Raw genomic sequence first — 22,349 nt, 5'->3', positions numbered from 1 at the left:
GCATGAAGCTGTGATATCCTCCTTCCTTCCCTCTCCAAGGGTGAAACGTGTGACCGTCGATTTTAAAAAGACAGTTACAGTCCCTAACTAGCCCAGCCCAGCTAGTGTGTGTTAACAGGAACAGCATCACCAGAGGCCTTGGAGACCCAGGGATATTGCAGTCCTAAAGAACTCCTGGCACAGTTTGGTTTGTATTGGTTTTTTGTTTTTCTTAAATTGTGGGACAGACTAGTGGTATAAAAAGAAAAATATTTGTCAAGAAATATTTTTTCATATAACAGCGTTATTGTGATATAGTTCACACACCATGAATTCCATCCATTTAAATGGTACAATTCAGCAGCTTTTAGCATATTCACAGTTGTGCAACCATTATTATTCCAGAACGTTTTTATCACTTCAGAAAGAGCAGTGGAAATTAATGACCTATCCACCCCTCCCCAGTGGTGGTTCTAAAGAAATTTCTTGGCTAATCTTGACCATAAATTCACTTGTTACATTCCAAGAAAAATCTGGTAGGAATTCTAATCAGAATTGCAATGAATCTGTCTATCAAAACAGGAAGAATTAACGTCTTTATGGCACAAACTTCTTCTACCCATGAATATATTTCGGACCCTATATTTTCCTCTGTCCAGAGCCTGGCCCATGGGAAGTCCTCACTACTTGTTGGGCTTGTGAATGATGAGATTCTATACATCGTTAGTTGCAGCTGTAGCCTTTCACAGAAGAGAAAAGAAACCTCAGTGAAACAAGTGACTCTCTGATGGTCAGAAAGAGTGACAGCCATTGCTGGAGTGATCCAGTGGACTTGGTGTTTGCAACCAGAATTCTCCACCACCTACAGCTAAGGGGATTAGAGTGTTCTTTTATTTTTTCTTAATGGCGTTGCTTTTATTTTTACTTATTTTTTAAATTATTTTTTATTTAAGTGTAGTCAATTTACAATGTTAGTTTCAGGTGTACAGCAGAGATTCAGTTATAAACATATGCATATGTATATATATGTTTTAGATTGTTTTTAGTATAACTCATTACAAGAAATTGAATATAGTTCCCTGTGTTATATAGCAGGTCCTTGTCATTTATTTTATATTTACTAATTTGTATCTGTTAATCCCTCCTTTCCTGCCTGCTAAATACAGTTTGCTTTCTATGTCCATGAGTCCATTTATAGGAGCACCATTTTTCCTAGTAATATATGCTCTTTGGCTGCTTTCAGTTTCAGTAATTCCATCTTATCTGTGGGCGCTTTTCTTCTGGTGGCCTTTATGTGGTTTGCACACGTGGTAATAGAGATCTTTATTTGGGAGAACTCCAGGTCTCGTGTAGTCCCTGGTACAGAGTGCCCACTGAATTGATGATTGAACTGGGAAAAAAGCACAGTAAATGCTGGAATTTCCACTATGGTTGAGAATTCCAGGTTTCAATAACCTGTTTAGAGAACCTTAATTTTGGCTGCACCCATACTGGGTAATTTGGTGGAAATTCATGGTATGGTGGTGTAGAGACGGGGCCTTATATTCTTCTTCTCTTTCTATTTTCTAACACTCATTCTCCTGGGCCTTCCAGATCCTCCCCCAGAAGTGCCCAGGGCTGGCTTGGTGCTGCACTGAGGCAATATTTGTTAATAACGCCCTTTCCTCTTCTCCTCTGAGCCTCCGTTTCTTTCTGTGCACAATGAGCGCTTAGACTAGATAAATACTTTTCAGTTTCTTTTAAAGCCATGTTTCCTTTGAGAAACAGAAAATGCAAATATCTCCTCTCAACCCAACCCTTTAGATTTTGGTATGTCCTCCAAGGAGTGACATAGCTCTTTGTGAAAAATTGATGTGATTTTGATTGCAGGTGACACAGAAAAGACTCTTCAGAGATTTATTGCAGGGAGAGGGCAGGAAAGGGGCAGTATGTCACACTTTCTAGTGTGAGCAACGGAGCAGGGACTTGGATTTAAATACGGTGTCTGACGTGGCCTCTCTCTAATCTTGTAGAATGTGATAAACTTCTCTACCTCAGTTTCTTGATGTGTCAAGTTGGGGTGATAATATTTTAAGGCTTCTGTGAAACATTATACAAATAAGACATTTGTGTCTCGGTAGAAACAAGATCTGCTAGGGATTCAGGGATTTGTTTAAAAAAAATTCTTGTCCATAGCACTCTGTCTGTGTGTATTTAGACGTTCCTGGAGGGTGAGGGTGAGTCTAAAGTCCATTGTGGGACAGGTGGCCCATATTTCTCCGTGTCCCAGTTTACCCCCTACTCCCCAGTCCTCTTCCTCAGTCCAGGATGAAGTTCCCTAGTAGATTTACACAGAGGTCTTGTGGAAATGGCTTTTCATTTTATTGTTTCACCAAGAAGGGCTGCCCTCATGATCTCTGTGGTCAGGTTTTGAAGGGCTGCCATCATGATATCTGGTAAGAATTCTATGCAATTTGGAGTTCCAATTTAATGAAAAGAAAAAAATTACAAATAGAAAATTAGAACAAGGGTGGTGACAGGGGCTCTTTTAAGTGGACACCATTAGCTTTGTTAGCTTCAGGTGCTGTGGCCTGTTGCCACGAGGACCCATCCTCTTGCTCTGAAGTTGGAGGGACTAGTGGGCTCAGTGGGAATGTTAACTGAGTGTATCTCATGAGCTGGGCATTGTCCTATTTGTACTGTGTGTTCCTTATTTGAGACAGTGAGCTCACCTAACCTCGATAACCTCTTTAAAATATTAGACTTTTAATTTTGAGATGTAATGTAGATTCCCATGTGGTAGTAAGAGATTATATGGAGAGGGCCTATGGACCCTTTGCCCAGTTTTCTTAATGGTTCCATCTTGCAGTGTTGGGGTACAATTCATTATTGACTCACTAACAATTTGAGGTTTGTGTTATTGCCCTTATTTCTATTCACGATTAAACTGGGGCTTCGAGAAGCACACAGGCCTGTCCAGGTCACCCACATTGTTAATGCAGAGTCGGGTGAACGTGGGCTTGGGATTTCCAGGCAGTACCATTATGATGGTTTGTGGCAGGGAGCAGCATTCACTTTGCTTGTTTATTCATTCATTCAACAAACATTTATTGAGAAAACTCTGTGGGTCAGATGCTTTCATAGAGTTATCTGATTCTTCAGCAGTACTGAGAATCAGGTAATGTTTATATTTTTTAATCTGAGAAAATTAGCTCTGAGAGGTTGTAACCCCCCCAAAGGAAGTATAACTCATAAAGGAGGGATAGAACATGTGTACAGTCACCTCCTTTTATGCAGGTGGTACCCTATGCATTTTAAATTTTCAAACATCCGTAATCCAGATATATTCTTGTAAGGCAAGGCTTTTTTTTTTAATTGAAGTATAGTCAAGTTTACAATGTTGTGTCAATTGCAAGGTGTTTTTTGACTTTTGAATTAAAAAATACTTTTTCAGCTGGGTAATTAGGTGTATTTACTTGTTTCATTTTTAAAATGAGGTACTGGGGTTTGAACCCAGGACCTCGTACATGCTAAGCATATGCTCTACCAATGAACAGTACCCTCTACCCCAAGGCAAGTTTTCTTATCCATTATTATGAAGCTTAGGAGTTCAAATAAATTGAATAGGAATCCAGATCTTTTGATCCTACTGTGGTCCTTTTCTTTATATTCTGCTGAAGGGGGTTGGGGAAGCATTTCCTTTGTTCATTTCTTTATTCAGCATTTTTGAGCAGTGACTTTGCATCAGGGCCTTGCTAGGTGCTTGGAAATAGAAAATAAGAAATGACCTTTCTCTGCAGAGGCAGGAAGCCTAGACCAAAAGCTGGGTAATGTGATCGAGCTACAGTAGCCATATGCAGACTCTGAGGACAAACTGTACCCTTGGATTTGCTTTGGCTTCCTTTGTCTTCTGGCTGGTACACACCAGGTCACCGCAACCCAGATGGGCCCGTAGCACACAGCAGAGAATGTACCTCGATCTCCTCTCCCCTCTCGGCAGGGCCTGCAACATGAGCATCCCTGACTACGTGCAGTGTGCTGAGGACCACCAGACTCGTCCCGTTGTGGTCCAATCCATAGAGATCATCTCAGAGGAGAATTTCTTTTGCATCTATCAGCTACTCACCTCGGTGAGCCATATCAGCCCTTGTGGCTCCCAGTGGACACTCTGTATCCACTACAGGCACCGCTATGTGCCCGAGAATCGGTGGAGCGTCTTCCAGAAAAACCCCAAGGTCGTGGGCCTTGTCACCATTACCGAATGTCTCTCTGCCAAGGCCTTCGAGAAGTTCCACATGCAGAGGAGCTGTATGGCACATCGCTTAATGACTCTCAGCTTTTTGTCTTTGTGCAGCATGGGAAGGTAGCCGAGCAGACGCGCACCGACGTTGCCTTCAATCTAAGAGTACTGCAGGGTGGTGGAGAAGAGGATCGAGGACTTCACTGAGTCACTCTTCATCTTGCTCAAGTCCAAGTGGCTGGATGGTGGCCCCAAGAATTCTGGGGACAAGATCCCCCTCCCCTGCATCCCGTTTGAGAAGGAGGACTTCATGGGACTGGACACAGACAGCAGGTAAGTTTACCTGGAAGCCAGTCCACCTTGGCTGTGTGCTGGATTGCTTCCCTACATCCAGAAAGGGATCAGCAAGGAAGAAGTCAATCTTGTAGCCAAGGGGGGAGGGAGGTGCAGCCCGCCGGTTTACAGACATTTCAAAGTGAATCCGCCTTTATTTCAGAGAGATCCTTTTAGGGTTAGTGTGGACACTTACTCCCGCTTTACAGCCAGGACCATGGTGGGACCCCTGGGGTTGCTGTCCAATAAAGTAGCCAAAGCCACTGATGCTAGGAGCACTGGGGAGGAGGCTGGACTGAGCTGAGATGTGCTGTAGGTCAAATGCACATCAGACGCTGAGGCTTGTCTAGTAAAAGTACATAAACTATCTCTTTACTTCCTATATTGATTATATGTCAAAATAATAGTATTTTACATACAGTAGATTAAGTAAGATCTGTTCTTAAAATCACATTCTAGTATTTGTTTTTTGTTTGTTGGTTTGTTTCTTTGTTTCAAATTTTAAACGTGGCAACTGGGAAACTTTCTTTACATGGCTCTCATTTCATTTCTGTTGGGCAGCCTGTCCTGGTACATGCTCATCCCTTTGCTTATAGATGAGATGCTGAGCCCCGAGAGGCAGAACGAGGCGCTGGTTGAGCTGCGGCTGGAGCCGCTGTCACCTGCCTCCCAGGCCCAGCACCTTTTCAGCTCAGGCCGTCTCTTCCTGCCCGACAGCCACCATGCCAAGTTAGGACATCAGAAACACCGCCAGGGACTTCCTAATGAACTCCTTATGCAGGGAAAGGCGTATCACGGTGTATGGGACAGAGCAGGGAAATGTTCATTCCCACTTTTTCCTGTGATTAAGTCAATGGCCCCACTTTGCCTCGGAAGTACAGATGAGCTCTTCTGGGCTGCCTACCCCCCACCTTCTGCTGTGTTTCCCCATATATCTATCGTGTTGTCCCTCGGGCTGAAGGGGGTGAGATGCCTTTGCCGAGACGTGGTCCCCCTTTGCTGGGGTGAGTGAGGGAAGCTGTGTCCCCCCGGCCTACGGCCTCGGTCCTTGCGTCTGGAGAGGGCTCATGGTGGTCCCACAGGTGGCGGTCAGAAGACCTGGCATGTGCTACCGGGCCCGCTTTGGAGGTGGTGCTCTGTGATTCTTGAACTTACCTAAGATCAGATCCTACTTTCTGGTTGTTGGTAAGTTGGAGGAGAAGATGCTAGAGAATTAATTAAAAGAATGTCTAGACCAGCCCTGTGAGTGAGAAGCACAGGGGACACTAGTCCCACCTGCGAGAGCCCACCTAGCAGGCTCTGGATGAAATTTCTGTTCCTCCCCGGAAATACCTCTATGGCTTAAGGAAGAGGAGAGGCATGTCGTGGCCATGATCTGTACTTGTCCTCACAGGGCCCTGTGATCTACATGCCCGCACTCCCCATCTGCTTCTTGGAGATGAGTTGACATGTTTAGGAGCCTGGGCACTGCTGAGGGCATAGCTCCCAGCACCGTGCTACACAGAGTCTGGCTCTGTTCACCTCACCTGTCAACTCCTGCTGAGGCCCCAGACATTAGTCAAGGTAGGTGCATCAGCGAAACCTAAGCAGGGACCACCTTCTCCCCCTGGACAGAGTGGTGAGTGAGCAGTGGAAGCCTGGAGCCCTGCCCCAGCCCCCACGCCAGTGCCACTTCTTTTGTCATAGGAGGCACTGGTGACATTTTTGCTCAACAAATGCTTGTCTCTGAGTCTGCAGACCCACCAGAGAATGCCAGCTTGTTTTTGCCTTTTGAAGTCTGCCCTTGGGACTTGGCAGAGTAGCCGGATGTGTACTTAGCCCACAGTGGTTCAGCACATTAAACCTGCCTCCTTGTGGGTCTGTCTATTGTGATACCATAAGGGCTCAGCCAGGATCTGAACGTCATTGAGATAACGCGGCCAGTGAGCTAGGGTCAAGCACATTCTCCTCCAGTCACTTTTACTCCATTGTTTCTTTTACTATTCCACAGTCATTAATTTTTTAAACAATGCTTTGGTGCAGGAGCAGAGCCTCATTCTCTCCTGCTACTCTTGGTGGAAGTGAGTAAAACGGTCCAGACTGAAATGCGACAACAATTTGTAGCTCAAAAGCTGCCTAGACGCTTGTAGGTCGAATTTTGGTTAGGGGAGCTGAACACGTTGTGGTCCCCCGGCAGCGCCGCTCCCCTCAGGCCCCTGCTTTCCCTTGAGCAGGAGGTGAGGTTGGGCCTCACCATCCCCGTGTCCCTGGCCTCACACACTCACATAAATTCTTGTACATGCAGTCAAAATCATTTTTGTTCTTGTGTGATTCTAATTTTCCCTTGTTCCTCTTTTCCTTTTTCTTTACTCCTTTTTCACTTGTACTGCCCAGTGAGCATGTTGTTGCTTCTGAAAATGTGGGCTGTGCACACCCTGCATTGGAAATAGCCAGATTGCCCTCCGTACAGTCTCCATCACTTTAAAAAGCAACAACTTAACAGCTGTTTTGATCCATCTATTATCTTAGTCATTTTTTATTTTCTAATTTTTTGGAATATTTGCTTTGTTAGCCCATCACCCACTGGTGTTTGATACCTGTTGAAATCCTTGCTTTTGAGGAACATGTTTGGTCCTCCTTTTATTTGGTGACAAATGTGCCCTTATTAAATTTGTTTGATTGTTTTGAAGAAGTAAGATGCGAATTGATTTTGTCGGCTGCTCAGGGATTCTTTTCATGGAGTATTTAAACTTGTAAGGTCAAACTCTGCAGCATTATACTCGATTCCTGCTTTTACACAAACGTGCTCGGCACGCGGTTCCTGGCTGTCGCTGTGTGACGTGTGTGACGGCGCTTCCTGGCCGGCGGTCACTGGTGAGGAAGTGGCCGCCACGGAGGTGACAGCTGCAGGGGACGCTGTTGGAGGAAGCGGTCACCGTTTGGTTCTTTAATTTTTTTTTTTTTGCATTCAACTTCCCCGTGCCATTTACTTTACTTTGCCTTCATAAAGGGGCAGAATTGGGTCTAAAATCCATGACACTATTTGTTCCCTTTACGAGGCTGGTTTTTCTGGGTATCAGGACAACATGACCTTCTCCTAAGTAGCTGGCTCACCTGGATCTGTTGGACACAGGGACAGCTAAAAGGGCCGTAGCTTCCTCTCTGCTCCAGCCAGTGGGCATTCAGAGCTGGGTCTGTGGTTTGCCTCAGCAGCCGTGCAGACCTCCCTGCCCCGGCCTTTACTTTTAACCCATGTTGGCAGTAAAGAGTTGAATCCGTTTCTGTTGCAGCTGACATCCACCACTGACAGCCGTGTCGTTAGTTTGTGGTAGTCAGTCTCCAACACCCCAGACAACCGTGAAGGAAGATGATTTGGCCGACCTAGGACCCTGGATTCTCACCCTCACCATGGTTCATCTCACCCGGTGGAAGGGTTTGGCCACCACCATCATGCTGACCATGAGGCCTTGTTTCTCCTTTCATGCTCTGGTCCAAATGTGGACACTTCATTTTTCACTGAATTTGTCTCGCTTGAGACAGGCCAGAATATCTGAATGAGTCCATCACATTCTGGGTGGGGAACAGAACAGAAGTAAGTGTCGCAAGTAGATGGAGTCTAGGCTGTCCGGGTTGGCAACTGCAGGCTGGGATCTGTGATGGCTGGGCTGTACACTGGACACAGGCCTTTCCCGTGGCTCCTGAGAGCCCATGAGTTGAAGTGATAACAGCCTTGCGTGGGTTCCCCCATCCTCATCTGCTCATTGGCAAGTGTGTCTGCTAATTAGGAGCTCCCCCAGACCTCGGGCCCTTCAAAGCTCAGACCATGGGAGAACCTTGAGTCCCTTCTCCTGGACATCCTGTGTGAGAATCCACTGCCTTCTGAGGTGACCAGCGGCAGGAGATTCCTCCCCCTCCAGGGAGCACCCTACGGCGGACTGTTAGTGCACCATGCTGTGAGCTTGTGTGTTTCCGGCCATGGTCCCTACAGAACTACAGTTGAGATGGGCTTATTGATGGAAATAACAGGACTGATTCCAGGGCAGGGCCTGGGGGAGGGAACAGTGGAAATTGAATGTGACCTCAGACATCTCGGTGGGTGCTGGGGCTGTTACTAAAATGGGGAGTCTGGGAGATACCTGCCAGGAATGGAATTCTAGAGTAAATGGTGGACATGAGGCATTTTTAAGATGCCATTTGTCATCCAAATTAGGACTTCAAAGAGGCACTCGGGTCGATGAGCCTGGGGCTCAGGTGAAGGAGCCGGACTAGAGATACACGTTGGGAGTCGTCATTCTTAGCTGGTGTTCACAGCCTTGCATGTGAATTAGATCATCTCGAGAGCTGCAGACTGAGGCTGAGGGGGGGCAGGGCTGTGTCTTGGTTGGAGGAAAGCCCAGACCATACAGCTTTGGTGTGTCAGTCAGTGGCGTTTGCCATTTTCAAAGCAATGCCAGTTATCCTTAAGGGGCCAGGGGCTGGGCAGGGCCAGCCAGGAAGAAATCTGAAGGGAGGGTCGTGGCCATGTGTGCGTCTTGGGAAGGTGCAGAGTCTGCAGGGTACGGGAGGGTAGACTCCTCAGATGCTAGAGTTGCAGTGAGGAATGGGGAGAAGTTAGTCACAATCACCTGTGAGGGAGGGAGGGAGGTCTAGGGAGCCCCACCTTACCGGACTCGCTTTCCCATGAACAGAAGGCAGTCAGACAGAGGATCTGAGGTGAGAAGGGATGGGCAAAGGGAGGGGAGCCAACCTGGAGAATGGTGCTTGCAAAATTCTGGAATAGTCTCCCTGAAAAATAGAGTTAAAAATACCCAGACTCTTAAGAACATTGTTAGTGACTTGGGAGGAGGCAGTTGTTTTTCTGGCCTCCTAAGGGTAAGGCATGTATCCAGGGATACACAGAAGATACGGGCAGTCTGTTCCGGGGGCTTGATCGTTACCGGGGGAACAGTGCAAGTTTAAAGGGGGAAAAGGGCAGCGGAGGGAAACTAGCCAGGCCCCGTGTCAGGTACCAGTCGGCCGCCCTACTTGCGTGTTGCATTCACATCCATGCCTCCCAGGTGGGCGCTGACAGCCCCCTTTTGGGGATTGGGAAGCCTTCTCAGAGGGGTTAAAGAATTGGTCCATTTAGCGACTAGTAAATGCTGTAGCAGGATTCAAGCAGGGCCTTGTCAGAATTCAAGGGCATGTTCTCTCTACTGTTTCCAGTACTTCCCTGTTATACCTGGAATGGTGAAGTGAGTCAGATTTGGAGCCTTTCAGAACAAGTATGATTTAAGCGCCTCTGGACTGTTTCACAAAGCTCAGCATTCTTTGATGGTTCTGAAGCACGCAGTGATTTTCGCCCCAGAGAGGTAACGTCTAACTCCTTTGATGATGACGTGGTTGCAAATGGTGTACAGGTGCAAAACCAGACTTTGCAGCTTCTGAAGGGAAACTCTCCAGTTCTCCCTTGGTCGGCTTTCTTCCTCGGGATGTAACTGTGCTGCAGCATAGGCCTGAGCTTTCCATATGGAGTGAGAGTTTAATATCTGATGTTAGCATAAAACGGTCAGATGAAGAAAATCGACGTTGACAATTTATTTTTGGGTTTCATTAGTCAAAATATACTATCAGTTAATGGCCCATATAGCAAATGAAATTGAGTACAGGACATTGCATTTCTTACTTTCTATTTAGAGTTCTCTTACCGAATAAGGTTGCCTGCTTTGGAACATCAGCTCCACCACTCACGGCACCTATCAGTGTGTTGGTGTGATTGCATTTACAGAGTGAATGTAATCTGGGCTTCCTAAGCCCCAAACACTTCAGTGCAGAATCACGGGCTGTAGACGTCTGTTAGTCACGCAAATACTTCTAAAATTATATGATTCCAGAAAAGAAAGAAGAGAGAGAGAGAGATTGCCTTTATCAAATTTCCTTTCAGTTCTAACTGAAAACTGTTGTTGAGCAGCTCTGGTTTCCTTTGGATAAGAATATATACATTTCTTTGCATGTAACCTGGGTTTTGGGCTAGAACACCAAGTTCTTGCTGTCCACAAGCCACAAAAATAGTAGCCAAATTGCACACGTGTGAAATAGTTTATACTTTTTTCTGAGAAAGTATCCTTGAATTTGGGACTTGGGCTGTGATTTCTGCTTTTTGCTTCCCCCACCTGTCTTGTAATCTCTCACACCTTCCCACGTGATTCCCAAGTGTTCGTGGTCTCAAAGGAGCGGGCAAACACCCAGTTGGTCACCATGTACTGCTGCTATAGATAGAGCCCAGTCAAGACCTAAAGGACATTATCAGAGAGGACTTCCTGGAAGAAATGGGCTGTACATTCAGTTGTGAGGACAGAGTAAGAGTCAGCCAAGAGAAGGAGTCAAGAATGTGGCTCAGGTCGCAGGTGCAGCCCGGGCAGAGGCCTGGAGGCTTTTGGCGTGGGGACCCGGGGAGAGTGCCCTGTGCGGTCCAGGGTGGAGGGAGCCCCTGCTGGGGAGGACACTGGAGAGAGTCCGGGGTGTAGGGCTTTGGAAGAAGTTGAGTTTTACTAGAACTGACACAGTAGGCAGTGAAGGGTGTCAACAGATGTGACCCTCAGGAAAGGTACTTCTGGTTTTGCTTCTGATATACTACAGACAAAAGGGTCGGGACGGGCGAGAGCAGGTATGTCTGTCCCTTTGAGATCCAACCCGTCATTCATTTATTCATAACACGTGCACTTCAGTGAGTCTAGGAGAGAGAGAGTGTAGCCACATAAATAAGCAAAATGTATTTGCTTCTTGAGAGCTTAGCATTGTCAGAAGTTGACTTAGCCTAGAATGTTCTAGGAAGAGAGGAACAAATTGTGGAGGTTGGAGGGAGGGAAGGCTTCCTTGGGAAACAGTCAAAATGAACCTGGAGGCAAGTGGGAAGTAGGAGCAGGTCAGGGGGCTCCTGAGGTCACTGGGGACCTATGTACTGAGATGAGGCTGGGCAAGCAGGGTCTGGGGTGGGGCTAGAACTCTACCAGGGAGCCTCTGAACTGTTTGAAGTGGGGTTGATGTAATCAAATTTGTGCTTTGGGAAGGCTGTCGTGGCTTTGTGTGTGTGTGTAGCGGGAAAGAGGTGGAGGATGCCACCAACTGGGGGATCATTTGAAGACAATTCACAGGCTGGGATATGGGCTTCGGGGCTACTTGGGGACGGCAGGGGCAGTGTGGATGCCGGCTTTCCTTATGGGGGACTTGTTAGCGGGGCTGCCCTAGAGGCACCTTGTTGCTGGAAGAAAACTGATGGAGGCTGCCAGGTGGACATTCCTCTTCTCTCCTTCCCTGCCTAGTGTGATGATCTTAGCTCAGCCAACATTTGGAACAAAAGAGCTAATCTCCAGGGTTGCCCAGGCCTTTGTAGAGCTCCTTCGAGTGAGATCTGATAGGATTTAGGTTTGTGTTCAGATCTGGATGTTCACTTAGTTAGAAACGTCCTGTCATTTCGATTTCCATAGGGGTTTTTATTCCTGATAAAGATTGCTTTCTTGGTGAGAGGAAAATTATTACAGCTGTTGTCTTTTTCAAAAAAAATCATATGTTTTAAGAGCTTTAATATTCAAAAGAATAGGAATATATAAAATATTTAAGGAAGTCTTTGGTGTGGTTTCTTTGCTTTCTGAGCTAATGTGGAGTTAGAGCCTTTGCATTACTTAATAGCACATCCTTGTCAGTATTTAAAGAGCTGTTAGTGAGCACCCCAGGCCCCACCTCTCAAAGAATCGTTAAAGTTTGCTCTGAAATAGTGAGGTCATAAAGGTCTTGTTTTCAGAAATCAAAAGGTTTTAAAAACGCAACATAGCTCCATTTATAAAATAATAATAAGTTCAAAATTAAGAAAATGGAGGATAATTGATTTTTTTTAAAGCCTAAACATAAACTTTCTTGTGCTAATGTTGCAACTGGAAATTTTGAAAAGAAAAATCCTACTGCAATATCATCTACGTGGTATATATATATAAGTTTCACGTTTGAAAAGTAACTGCGCAGTGGTTTTCAAAGTCAGGAGCATTCCAGCTCAGATACTGGCAGTGATGGTTGCTGGTTTTCAATGGAAGAGCCTAAATTTGCCTTCTTAGCTTTTTTTTTTTTTGTACTGAGAAGGTTGAGTAGTGCTTTGCCAGGATGATTTTCGGGCAATTTGAGGGCAGATGTCGTGTTCCAGCAGTGAGATATTTCCATGCATTTTATTTTCTGGACATCACCAGGGCACATGTGGGGTTTGTGCCTGCAGGCTGGAATGCTGCAGGACTCCCTAATCCATCACCATTATGTCCTGGTGCTGCTCCGGTCAGTGAATGATTTTCTGTGACTTGGAGGTAATGTGGTCTGATGGTGATGATCAGACGTGCAGTTAAATGCTATTAATTGAAATAAGAGTAAGCTAGAAACATTGCTCTAACAATACAGGATGAGGGAGGAGGATTGCCTGAGCTGCTTGCAGTGGGGTGCCTTCTCAGGTGACTCCCTCACCGTGATTCCTGCCAATATCCGCCCCAGCCCTGCACGGTAGTCCTGCCGAAGCAAGCAAGCACTTTGCTCAGAAACGCACTGCATTTCCTTGTGCCTCTGTTTGTTGGCTTTTTTTTGAAAGCACATTTTGCCCTTTGCTTAAATGCCATCCATGCTAGTCAACTCTTACACTCATTTTTCTGGAACTCGTCCATAAATAGCTGCTGAATGGATGAACAGAATGTAGTATCTCCATGTAGTGGAACATTATTCACACGTAAGAGTGAATAAAAAAGAAAAAGAAAAGAGGAAAATGAAAAAGGCCACCTGTTTTTGGAAGTCCACCCTGACTGTTCAACCCACACTTTTCCCTTTGAAACCCAATCACTTATGCTCCATTCTACTCTTTTTGATAGTACTTACCACCTTCTAATAATCTTTAACGTTTCCAAAAAAAATAAATAAATAAAGAGATGCTGATGCCACTTCAAAATACACAAGCCTTGCTAACAGCATGTTAATTGAAAGGAAGCAGACACAAACGGCCACATATTGTTGATTTCAGTGATCTGAAATGCCCAGAAAAGGCACATGCAGAGGCAGAGAGCAGGTGATGGTTGGAAGGGGCTGGGTGGAGGGGGATTACGGGGTGAATGCTAGTGATAGGGGGATTCTTTTGGGCTGATGAAGTGTTCTGGAAATAGAAGGTGTTGAGGGCTGCACAACCGTGAGTGTGCAGAAGACTGCTGAGCGCTGTGTCTGGGAGTGCCTGTTGTTGGGTCATCTTTATTTTGTTCACATCCTGCAATGTGAAGGGCCATCTTCTGCTGTGGTCATTCTACTCCTGTGAGTGGTGAGGGTCAGAGACTTTGTAGAGTCCTGTTTCTTTTCTCCCTCTGGCTGAGTGTAGGCAAAAAAATTTAAGCCTGAGAAATTGCTCCATCTGCAGAAATGTCTTTCAGTTTTGCCTGGTGTAAAAATCTTGAGAGCTTTTAACCGTTGAGGCTAGTCTGTGGGGGTAAATAGCCTATGAAGCCTGGGTGAGCCCGGGAAGAGCCGCGCTTCCCTCCCAGACACGGGTGGGGATTTCACCCCCTTTCAGGCAGTGAAGGGCCCAGACCCGTGGGCAGACTTGACAATCGTGAATATTTACGTGTATCCGCTGCTTCATCTTGGATATTAATTTCAAGCTGAGTCAGTTTGTGGCGGCAGCCTCATCCTACAACAGGAATTTATAGTATCTGCTCTTTGAGGTGAAGACCTGACAGACTTGATTATTTAACAGTCTGCTTTGAATTGATATCTCAGATTCCTTTGTCAAAAGCAAAACAGCAGAAATACAGACGTCCTTTAATTCCAATGTGGCCTGGAACGGGTTTAGTGTCTGTGCCTCAGTGGCCTTATCTGCGGGTGGGGAAGATGATAACAGTGCTTCCCTCAGAGGAGCTGGTGAGGGGAGAGTGAGAAGCACAAATGGAGGACTTACACGAGATGCTCATAAATGACCGAATTTAGTGCTCTCCGCCTGGTGAGGCCTTAGGGGCAGAGATGTCAGAACAGAGCAGTCCTAGCCGGAGCTCGATACGTGATGGTAGCTGTTATGATCAGTATCACCACTGTGGGTTATCAGGTAGTTTTAAGACTTGGTAATATGATTTCATGAATAATGTTAAAAGACTAGACATCTCAGATCCAGTTTACATAGTCCTCAAGATTTCTTCTGAGAATTGGATCGTTTCTTCCCCATCTTAAATCTGAGATGAGTCTCTAAAAATTTCCGTATTCCTCCATCCTTTTGCTTTAATTCTCTATTTCTTAAAAAACAAAGTTTTTAGATGGAGTTACTGGGGACTGAACTGAGGGCCTCATGCATGCTAAGTACATACTCTCCCAAATGAGGTATAATCTCTTCCCTGATTTTTTTTAAAATTTACATCTTAATTTTCAGAGGTTAGAGGCCTCTAATTATTTTTCTGGAGACTTGTCCATGAACCTGTAAATCTACAATTAATGGACAAAATTTGGTTTATTAAAAAAAATCTATAGAATATTCTGCAGTCCATCCAAAAGGAAATGCTCATGGACTTAGAATGTTTCTCCTTTAAGGTGATTTCTCCTGTTTGGTCGAGCTTAATTTGTTAACAGCCATCCTCATCATCATAATGACCAAACTCGCTGTGAGTGGACTCCTAACTGAGGCTAAAATGCTTTGCTCATGTTTTACTTCATAGCAAGTGTTTGATTGTAGGTATCAGTGTCTCCTTTTTTGTAGCTGAGGGATTGAGAGATGGGTCAGCTTGCCCCAAATCACACGCAGCTGGCGGTGGCTAGGTCGATGCTGGAATCCAGGCTGCACAGGATGAATTCTCAATTGCTCCTCTAATCAGCTTCCCGTTGAGTGTTTTCCCGAACTCCTGTGAGCCCATAAATGACCGATTTTAGCTATCTCAGCCTGATGAGGTCTTCAAAGGAGAGACACCAGTGAGAATGAGAGGCAGAGTGGCATAAATTAAAATTGTACATTTTCACAAATGTTTTATTCTCAGGTAATGACTTTAAAGGTAATATTTTTTTAATTTAGTGCTTTGTGAGAACTAAAAACAAAACATTTAAAATAATTATTGTGCAAGAGAGAAGTGGTCTTTGAAAGTCCAACTGTTGCTAATGATGTTACTTGTTTTTTCTAGTGGTGCTTATTTACTGAAAAATTTCCAAACACTGAATTTGTTTTATGTAGTCTTAGTATGAAAGAAAACTTTGTCAGTGAGTATTGTAAGTAAAATCCTTACTCTTTTCTTTCCTGATGATGAATATCTTAGTTGTTTACATGGCTTAAGTATATTTCGTCATTTGTGAAATTTGAGTAATATGGTTTACCTTGTCTGACTGTGAGAGCTGGACGCCTTGTATACAAAGCACCGTAGAGGTGCTTAATAAAAATGTGCTGTCACAGTGACTGATAGTTTAGAAGTATCAACTCTGAATACTAAAAAGGGTAGCTTATTTCTGATGCATATTCAATATGTATATATATGATATACATTAATATGGCTTATAGTAACTAGGATTGTTTTTTTTTAAGTGCAGTATGAAGCTTTAATGAAATCTGTGTCATTCTAGTGAGACAGGGACTACTTAAATTGCCTTAAGCAGACGACCTTGAAGATTATTTACACAGAATGTGTATTGTTACAGCTCAGAATTCATGTTGCCGTGTAACCATCCATCAGACATTTAATTTCTCGGGATTCTGACCAGAACCATTAAGTTTAGAAGAATCCACATTGATTATTATCAGGGAATAAGCTCCTCTCTTTTGTGACTAAAGAAAATTTTGATTTTTTTCTGCACTCTTTTCAGGTTTTAAAATTTCAAAATTTTGATTTGACATGTCACTTTTTTAATAGAGAGAATAAAGCTCATGCTGTTTTAATATGTAAATAAATGTTTTTGTATTTCAATACCCTTCTATGATTTCCTGGCTCTTTGAGAAGTATTTTGCAAGATACTTAGATTACCTACTGTTGGAAAAATACAGACGTGACTTTTATGAATATAGGCGTAGTACAGTTCTGTTGGTTTTTACTACAGTGCAAGACATGAGACCTAGGAGAGCTTTGCTGCTGATTGCCAGGAGGACAGATCTCAGGTCTCAGTCTCCCCTGGTGTAAAATGAAGTGGCTGGACTGGATTCTTTCCTCTTCTAAGATGAGCTTCCATGAGCCTATGTCTTTTGTTTATATTTAGGAGTATTAGCAATATCAGATTAAATACTGAATACCCCTCCATCCCCCCGAAGCAAAGTGCAGTATATGCTACATAAGCTTCTAGTTATCTGATTCTCGTTTCTCATCTTACAGTCAATTTTTGTGTTGCATGTTTCCCGGCAACCTGGAAGGTCTTTTTAGCCATAGGTGGCGCTGTTGCAACTTTTTACAGTCTTAATTTTTCTGTTTGTAAAATAAGGCTTAAACAATGTGATTTTATTTTGATTCCTTTGCTTAATGCTTCAGAATAGCACAACGTCCATTATGTCTTTCTACCTGGAAAATTTTTTCTGCTTATATCATAGTTTTATTCTTTTATCTCGCTGTGAACATTTCAGACTTGCTGTGCAAACAACGGCAAAATCGGGCTTTTCTTCTAGTGTTAGAAACCAGTGAGCCGGGATATTTTAAAACAGCTAAAAGCTGCCTCTGGAGCACCATAAAGCTGAAAAGTGTGTTGAGTTCCCTGAGTATTGACCCCGCCGCTGTGTGTTAATTGGTGGGAGTTGATTTGGTACATATATGATGGGGTGTAGTTTCTTGACTTGGGTTTGCCTGCACGTGCTGACACTGAACCACGTGATCCTGAGTCAGCTCGTTCTGAGTTTTCCCCTCGTCTGTGAGAAGGGGACACTCATATCTGCTTTGTAGAATTGTGAGAATTAGTAATTATGTAACGTGTTTACCACAGTGGGTATGTCAAGAGAGCTCATAAACTTTAGCTGCTGTTTTGTGTGCAGCCATCATTTTATAGTCTTTGGTAATTACAAAGAAACAAGAAAATAAGAAAAGCTGATTTTATGATGAAAGATATTTGAGGAGGTTCCATAATTCCTACACCCATAATTTAGCATCAGCAGAGTCAGAACTGTTACACAGTCACCCTGGACCAACGTTAAGCCACAGAAATTTTTGTTACTTCATATATGTTGGGGCCTAAGGGGAACCAATACTTATACACATGTTGTCTCCAGCAGCCAACTGAGAGATGACACAAAAGAGTAGGCAGGTGATAAATGTCTTCTTTGTTACTGATGAAGCCACGTTCTCCATGAACTTCAGGGCTGTGGATAAATGAGTGTCATGATACTGTGTCCCAGAAGTAGAGACTCACCCTGTCCCAGGTATCTCTGGGCCACAGCAAGCCTTCCCTTGAGAGAATGTGCCCCATCATGCACAGGGCTGTTCTGCAATGCAGCTGAGCATCCAGGGTGCTTCCCTAGGGTAGTCAACACTGGAGGGAAAGGAAGGGTTTCACATGCCCTGCTTGTCTCCCTGGAATCACAACTCAATCTGTTAATGTGAGGAGGGCTAGCTGTGGGCCAGGCGTCAGGGCTGTGAAGGGAGTAGCACTCTGCATGGCCCAGAGGAGTGGGGAGGAGGTATCCCTTCCATCAGTTTAAACAGGTGGTGGGATGGAACAGAAGGGTGCATCCCATGAGTTTATAAAAGGAGAAATAAGAATATCCTTTGGGTATTAGTCTAGCCAGGAAACACAGAAGATGATTAGGAAGGAGACTTGTAAACCACTGTAATATTAATTTGACATTTGTTGAGCACCCAAAATGTGCTACATTCTTTTCTGAGCGTTTTACAGAAATGAATCCTTCAATCTTCTCAACAAGCGAGTAAGGAAGGTTTGATTGTTATCCCAGTTTTACAGTGTGGAAATTGAGGCACACAGAGGGTAAGTTGACCAAGGTCACAGAACTAGTAAGTGGCAGAGCAAGTATTTTAACCCTGGCTGTATGGTATTGTGGCTCCCAGAATGGGCTTTGGGTGTTTAGATGTATCTGCATCCCTCGATTTCTGTACGTCTGTGCATCAATTAGCCCAGAAAGGACAGGGAAAGGAGAGTTACACAGGTGCTCACAGTCGTGTCTCGGCAACTGTCCACGAAGAGTGCACCGTGATTAGAATTAATTGTTTTCCAGGCAGCAGATCTGTTGGTATAACAGAAATTTAGTCCATTGAATTCATCTAGAAATCCTTCCTGCTCTGCTTCTGTCCACACTTGCCATGTGACTGCCTGCCCGTGTTTGGGCCGTGGAGGAGAACATATACTCATGGTTGAACTCTGATATTGCAGTCTGGTTCATAGTTTCACATCTTCTGTTACATTAATAAGTTAAATTTCTGGTTTTCTTGCATCAGTGTCTCATGAGTTTGGTTAATGTGAAACCAGTCCATGGGAGCCCAGGGGTTATGATGGTATAAATTTTTAGCACGTTGTGGCACTTCTAGCCATGCAGACATGACTGGGGGATGTACGCCTTTCTCACTGATTTCTCCCAACAGCAGGGTCCTCTCACGGATGTGAGGCTGGGAGCTCTCTGAGTAGCTCAGTCAGAGGCCAAGTCCACCAATCAGAAAATGATGAAGTACCTGGAAGTGGGTTTAATAAAAGTAAAGGGCTTCCAGGTAGTCCGATGGGCTGTTCAAGAAATTTGGTGAAAAGCTGTCCACTGTCTGTGGTTTAGCTGCTTCTTTGCTGTTGAAAAGTCTGGAGTAGATGAAGGGATTTTAAAAAGCAGAAAGGAGTGATTTCAGGTGGTACGTCCACACCGGTGAGAAGTGATGGATGACCGCCAGTGTGAGGCACAGACAGAGTCTTACAAACTTCATAAACCAGCTTCAAATGCTCTGCCATCTGAGTGCGCTTCATATGGGGTCCAGTTCATCACTGGTCACGCTGTGAGGGCAAGTAACTGACGATGGCAGAAAGGACACGGAGGCATCAAAAAGGTCTCACTCATGTTCCCTGTTTAAAGAATGTGGCACAGTGTATTATATTTGAGCTGGTTTTTCACTGAACAGTTTTTAGTGTTTTCTGGGACTCCCCAGTGCCCCAAGGTTCCATGCAGCTGGGTGTCCCCTCATTGCAGCTCCGTCAGCGCTTGCCCTGGGCTGATGTGGTGTCACGGGAAGCAGGACGGTCAGCGTCCCCGGCTCCTCTGAGCTCCGTCTCCTCATCTGCAGAGCCTGGTTTCTCATCCGTGTCTACTTAGTAGGGTTGCTGAGAATCACACGTGATGGTTATCAGGTGTGATTTCTGGTTGTCTCTGCGATTGGCAAATAGCCAATAATTGACAGAAACTCTTGTTTTTTTTATTGTAATTGTGTCTCCTAGATTGCAGTGGTTTTTAGTCTGCATTTTTCTTATAACTTTACTCATTTTTAAATATGCCCTTATTTTATTTATTTTTTTTTTGAGGTACTGGGGACTGAAGCCAGGACATTGTGCATGCTATGCAGGTGCTCTACAACTGAGTAATACCCACCCTCCTTTTCTGCACTTAAAAATAAATATTGCAATACACAAAATAGCTCTTAAACTCCATGATGGGACCTGGTCTCTGTATAGGCAAATGAACACGTATACTATTTCAATAAGAATAAATGTTGTTGAGACATACGTTTCTGAATCTGTTAATGTGCTTAAAAACGATCATAGCTAGTGATAAACACGAGACTTAGATCCAGGACTTTTTAGGGTATGTTTTGCCATCATGGGAAATTACATTCTACCGAGAAGGCTAATTGGGTCTCTTTGATATTTGGATGGTTTAGCAGGTGATCAAGGCTTTCCAAAGCTGACAGTTTTGTATTTTAAACTAACTACAAAGTTATCTTCTAGAAGATGGAAATCCTAAGTTTGTGAATTTCCCAGTAATCCAGGGGGTATGTGTCTGTGTCTGTGTCTGTGTGAACGTTTGTGTGTGTGATTTCAGGAATGTAGAAATAAGTTCCATATAGACTTCTGATATCTTTCTCTTCCAGTTCAAGGTTTAAGCATATACTTACACAAATAAATTGATTTTCTTTTGTCATTTGGCATATTGGCGGGAATAAGAGGTTCTCATACTTGTTTCAGAAGGGTTGGGAAGCATGAGCTTAGAAAACGGGAGGAGAAAGAGGCAGGGAGACACTTCACACTTTGTGCAGTATATGAGAAACAGTAGCTTTTCTTTTCTCTTTTCTTCTAAAGCAAACTGGCTCTGAATTGTAACACACTATTACTCAGAATTGCTTTTCTAATCAGATACAAGTGCCTCAGATTTTTCAAGGCAACATGAATGATGAAATGTGTTTTAGCATTTATCTTTAAAAGTAGTTTTATTTCTCAAGTAAAAGACTATAGCCTGTTTCTTCCAGCGTCTCAAGAAATTCTCATTGATCTATGTACATGTTCTATGTGCTTATTTTCTTTTTTTTTTTAAGTGCTTGTTTCATTGTGGTGTGAATGAATGTTTAAAATTTCTGGATTTTGATCTTTAGAAAATGCTGATTTATCATAACTGTTAAAAACCTGATTGTTCTTTGGTCCTTGTTTGGTGGGACACCCTATTGATTACTCTTGTCTGTTAAAGAGAGAAATTCTTCCTCTAGCCTGCAGATCATTAAGTGTATGGTTTGCAGTATGCCTTTAAATTTCATTGAATGCATTGAACATGATTGTCCAGTGAATTTTGAGTTGACTCATAGTAATGACTTTGCTTTGATTCTGTGGCTTTTGCTCCTCTCCACAAGAGCTTGAATTCTCTGTTGCATTTTGTATACGTGTTCTTCACAGTGGAAGAAATTTTGCATTTTTTACAGAGGTGGTTTTTCCTAACACCTCTGAATGCCTTCTGTAATTGATACAACAAAAATCTGTTATTTCAATGCTTAATTATTTCATACACTAGTTTTTGGCTTAATCAGAAACAATGACAGAGTGATAATAAAAAATAGGAAAACTTTCCTTCCTTTGAAGAATAGAAATCAGGTGGTCAGGCTCACCCATGCTTTGGGCCTGACACACTTAATCTCATGTCATTGTGTATCATGATTTGGAGATGGAGTTGCTTCAGGTTTATTGATTTTTGTTTTAACATTTGTGTTGAATTCTTTCTCCAGGCTTATGTATCCTGTTGGGTTTGTTGAAACTGTAGAAGGGAAACAAAAGCTTTTTTTTCATTTCCGGAGTCCTGAGTTGCTGATGATAAAGAGTTGAGGTTGGGCTGAGGAACAGAGTGACACTCCCTCTGCTCCCAGCTGAAATTGATGAACAATGAAATCAATTAAGTGTATCGGTATTTGACCAATAGAAGTTAGCGAGCCCAAACTGGCTAGTTATGCCCAAAGAAAGTACTGAATTCACCTGCAGAATTAGGTGCTTTACCAAGAAGAAGCAGCTTAGAGCAATCAGAAAAATCAGTCCTATGGTGAGATATAAAGTAAATATAATATCTTTTATTTCTGAAACTTTTCTACGTTAAGTTGTGTAGAGCTAAAATTAAGTTTCAAGCACCAGGAGTTAACAGTGTGGGTGGTTCTGTATGATCATTATTCAGGAATGTGCCTAGACTCTGCTAGAGTGGCTGAAGCTGGCAGGAAAAGACCTGGAGCCAGGATTTGTCACCTTAGGGTGTCCTCCATAATGGTTCCATGTGGGAGCCCATGATTGGGTTAACAAATTGTAACAGACCCCAGCCGCCTGTCAAATTTAAGAAGAAAACGTATGCTTAGTAACTGCTTTGCAAGCAAGTGCCTGTGCATCCTCACTCCTGTCTCCTTGCCTTAAAAAGCAGAGATAATGCTTTGCTTGCGTAGATGATGTTTTAGATAGC

General features: G+C 43.8%; 1 protein-coding gene and 1 long non-coding RNA gene across 2 annotated transcripts in view; one reads left to right on the top strand and one right to left on the bottom strand.

Moving 5' to 3' along the window:
- Positions 1-22,349, top strand: part of LOC140694022 (trafficking protein particle complex subunit 9-like) — a 92,389-nt gene that overhangs the window by 655 nt on the left and 69,385 nt on the right. Inside the window, exon 3 of the mRNA XM_072957513.1 lies at positions 4,313-4,531. Coding sequence (XP_072813614.1) covers positions 4,509-4,531 — 23 coding nt within the window. The 5' untranslated portion in view covers positions 4,313-4,508. The remainder of the gene's footprint in view (positions 1-4,312; positions 4,532-22,349) is intronic.
- The window catches only part of LOC140694045 (uncharacterized), a 64,332-nt gene that overhangs the window by 34,636 nt on the left and 7,347 nt on the right, over positions 1-22,349 (bottom strand). The gene's annotated exons all lie outside the window — the stretch shown is intronic.

The sequence above is a fragment of the Vicugna pacos genome, unplaced genomic scaffold, assembly GCF_048564905.1.
Source record: "Vicugna pacos unplaced genomic scaffold, VicPac4 scaffold_20, whole genome shotgun sequence".
Taxonomy (NCBI): Eukaryota; Metazoa; Chordata; class Mammalia; order Artiodactyla; family Camelidae; genus Vicugna; species Vicugna pacos.
This window is presented reverse-complemented; position numbering and strand designations above follow the sequence as displayed.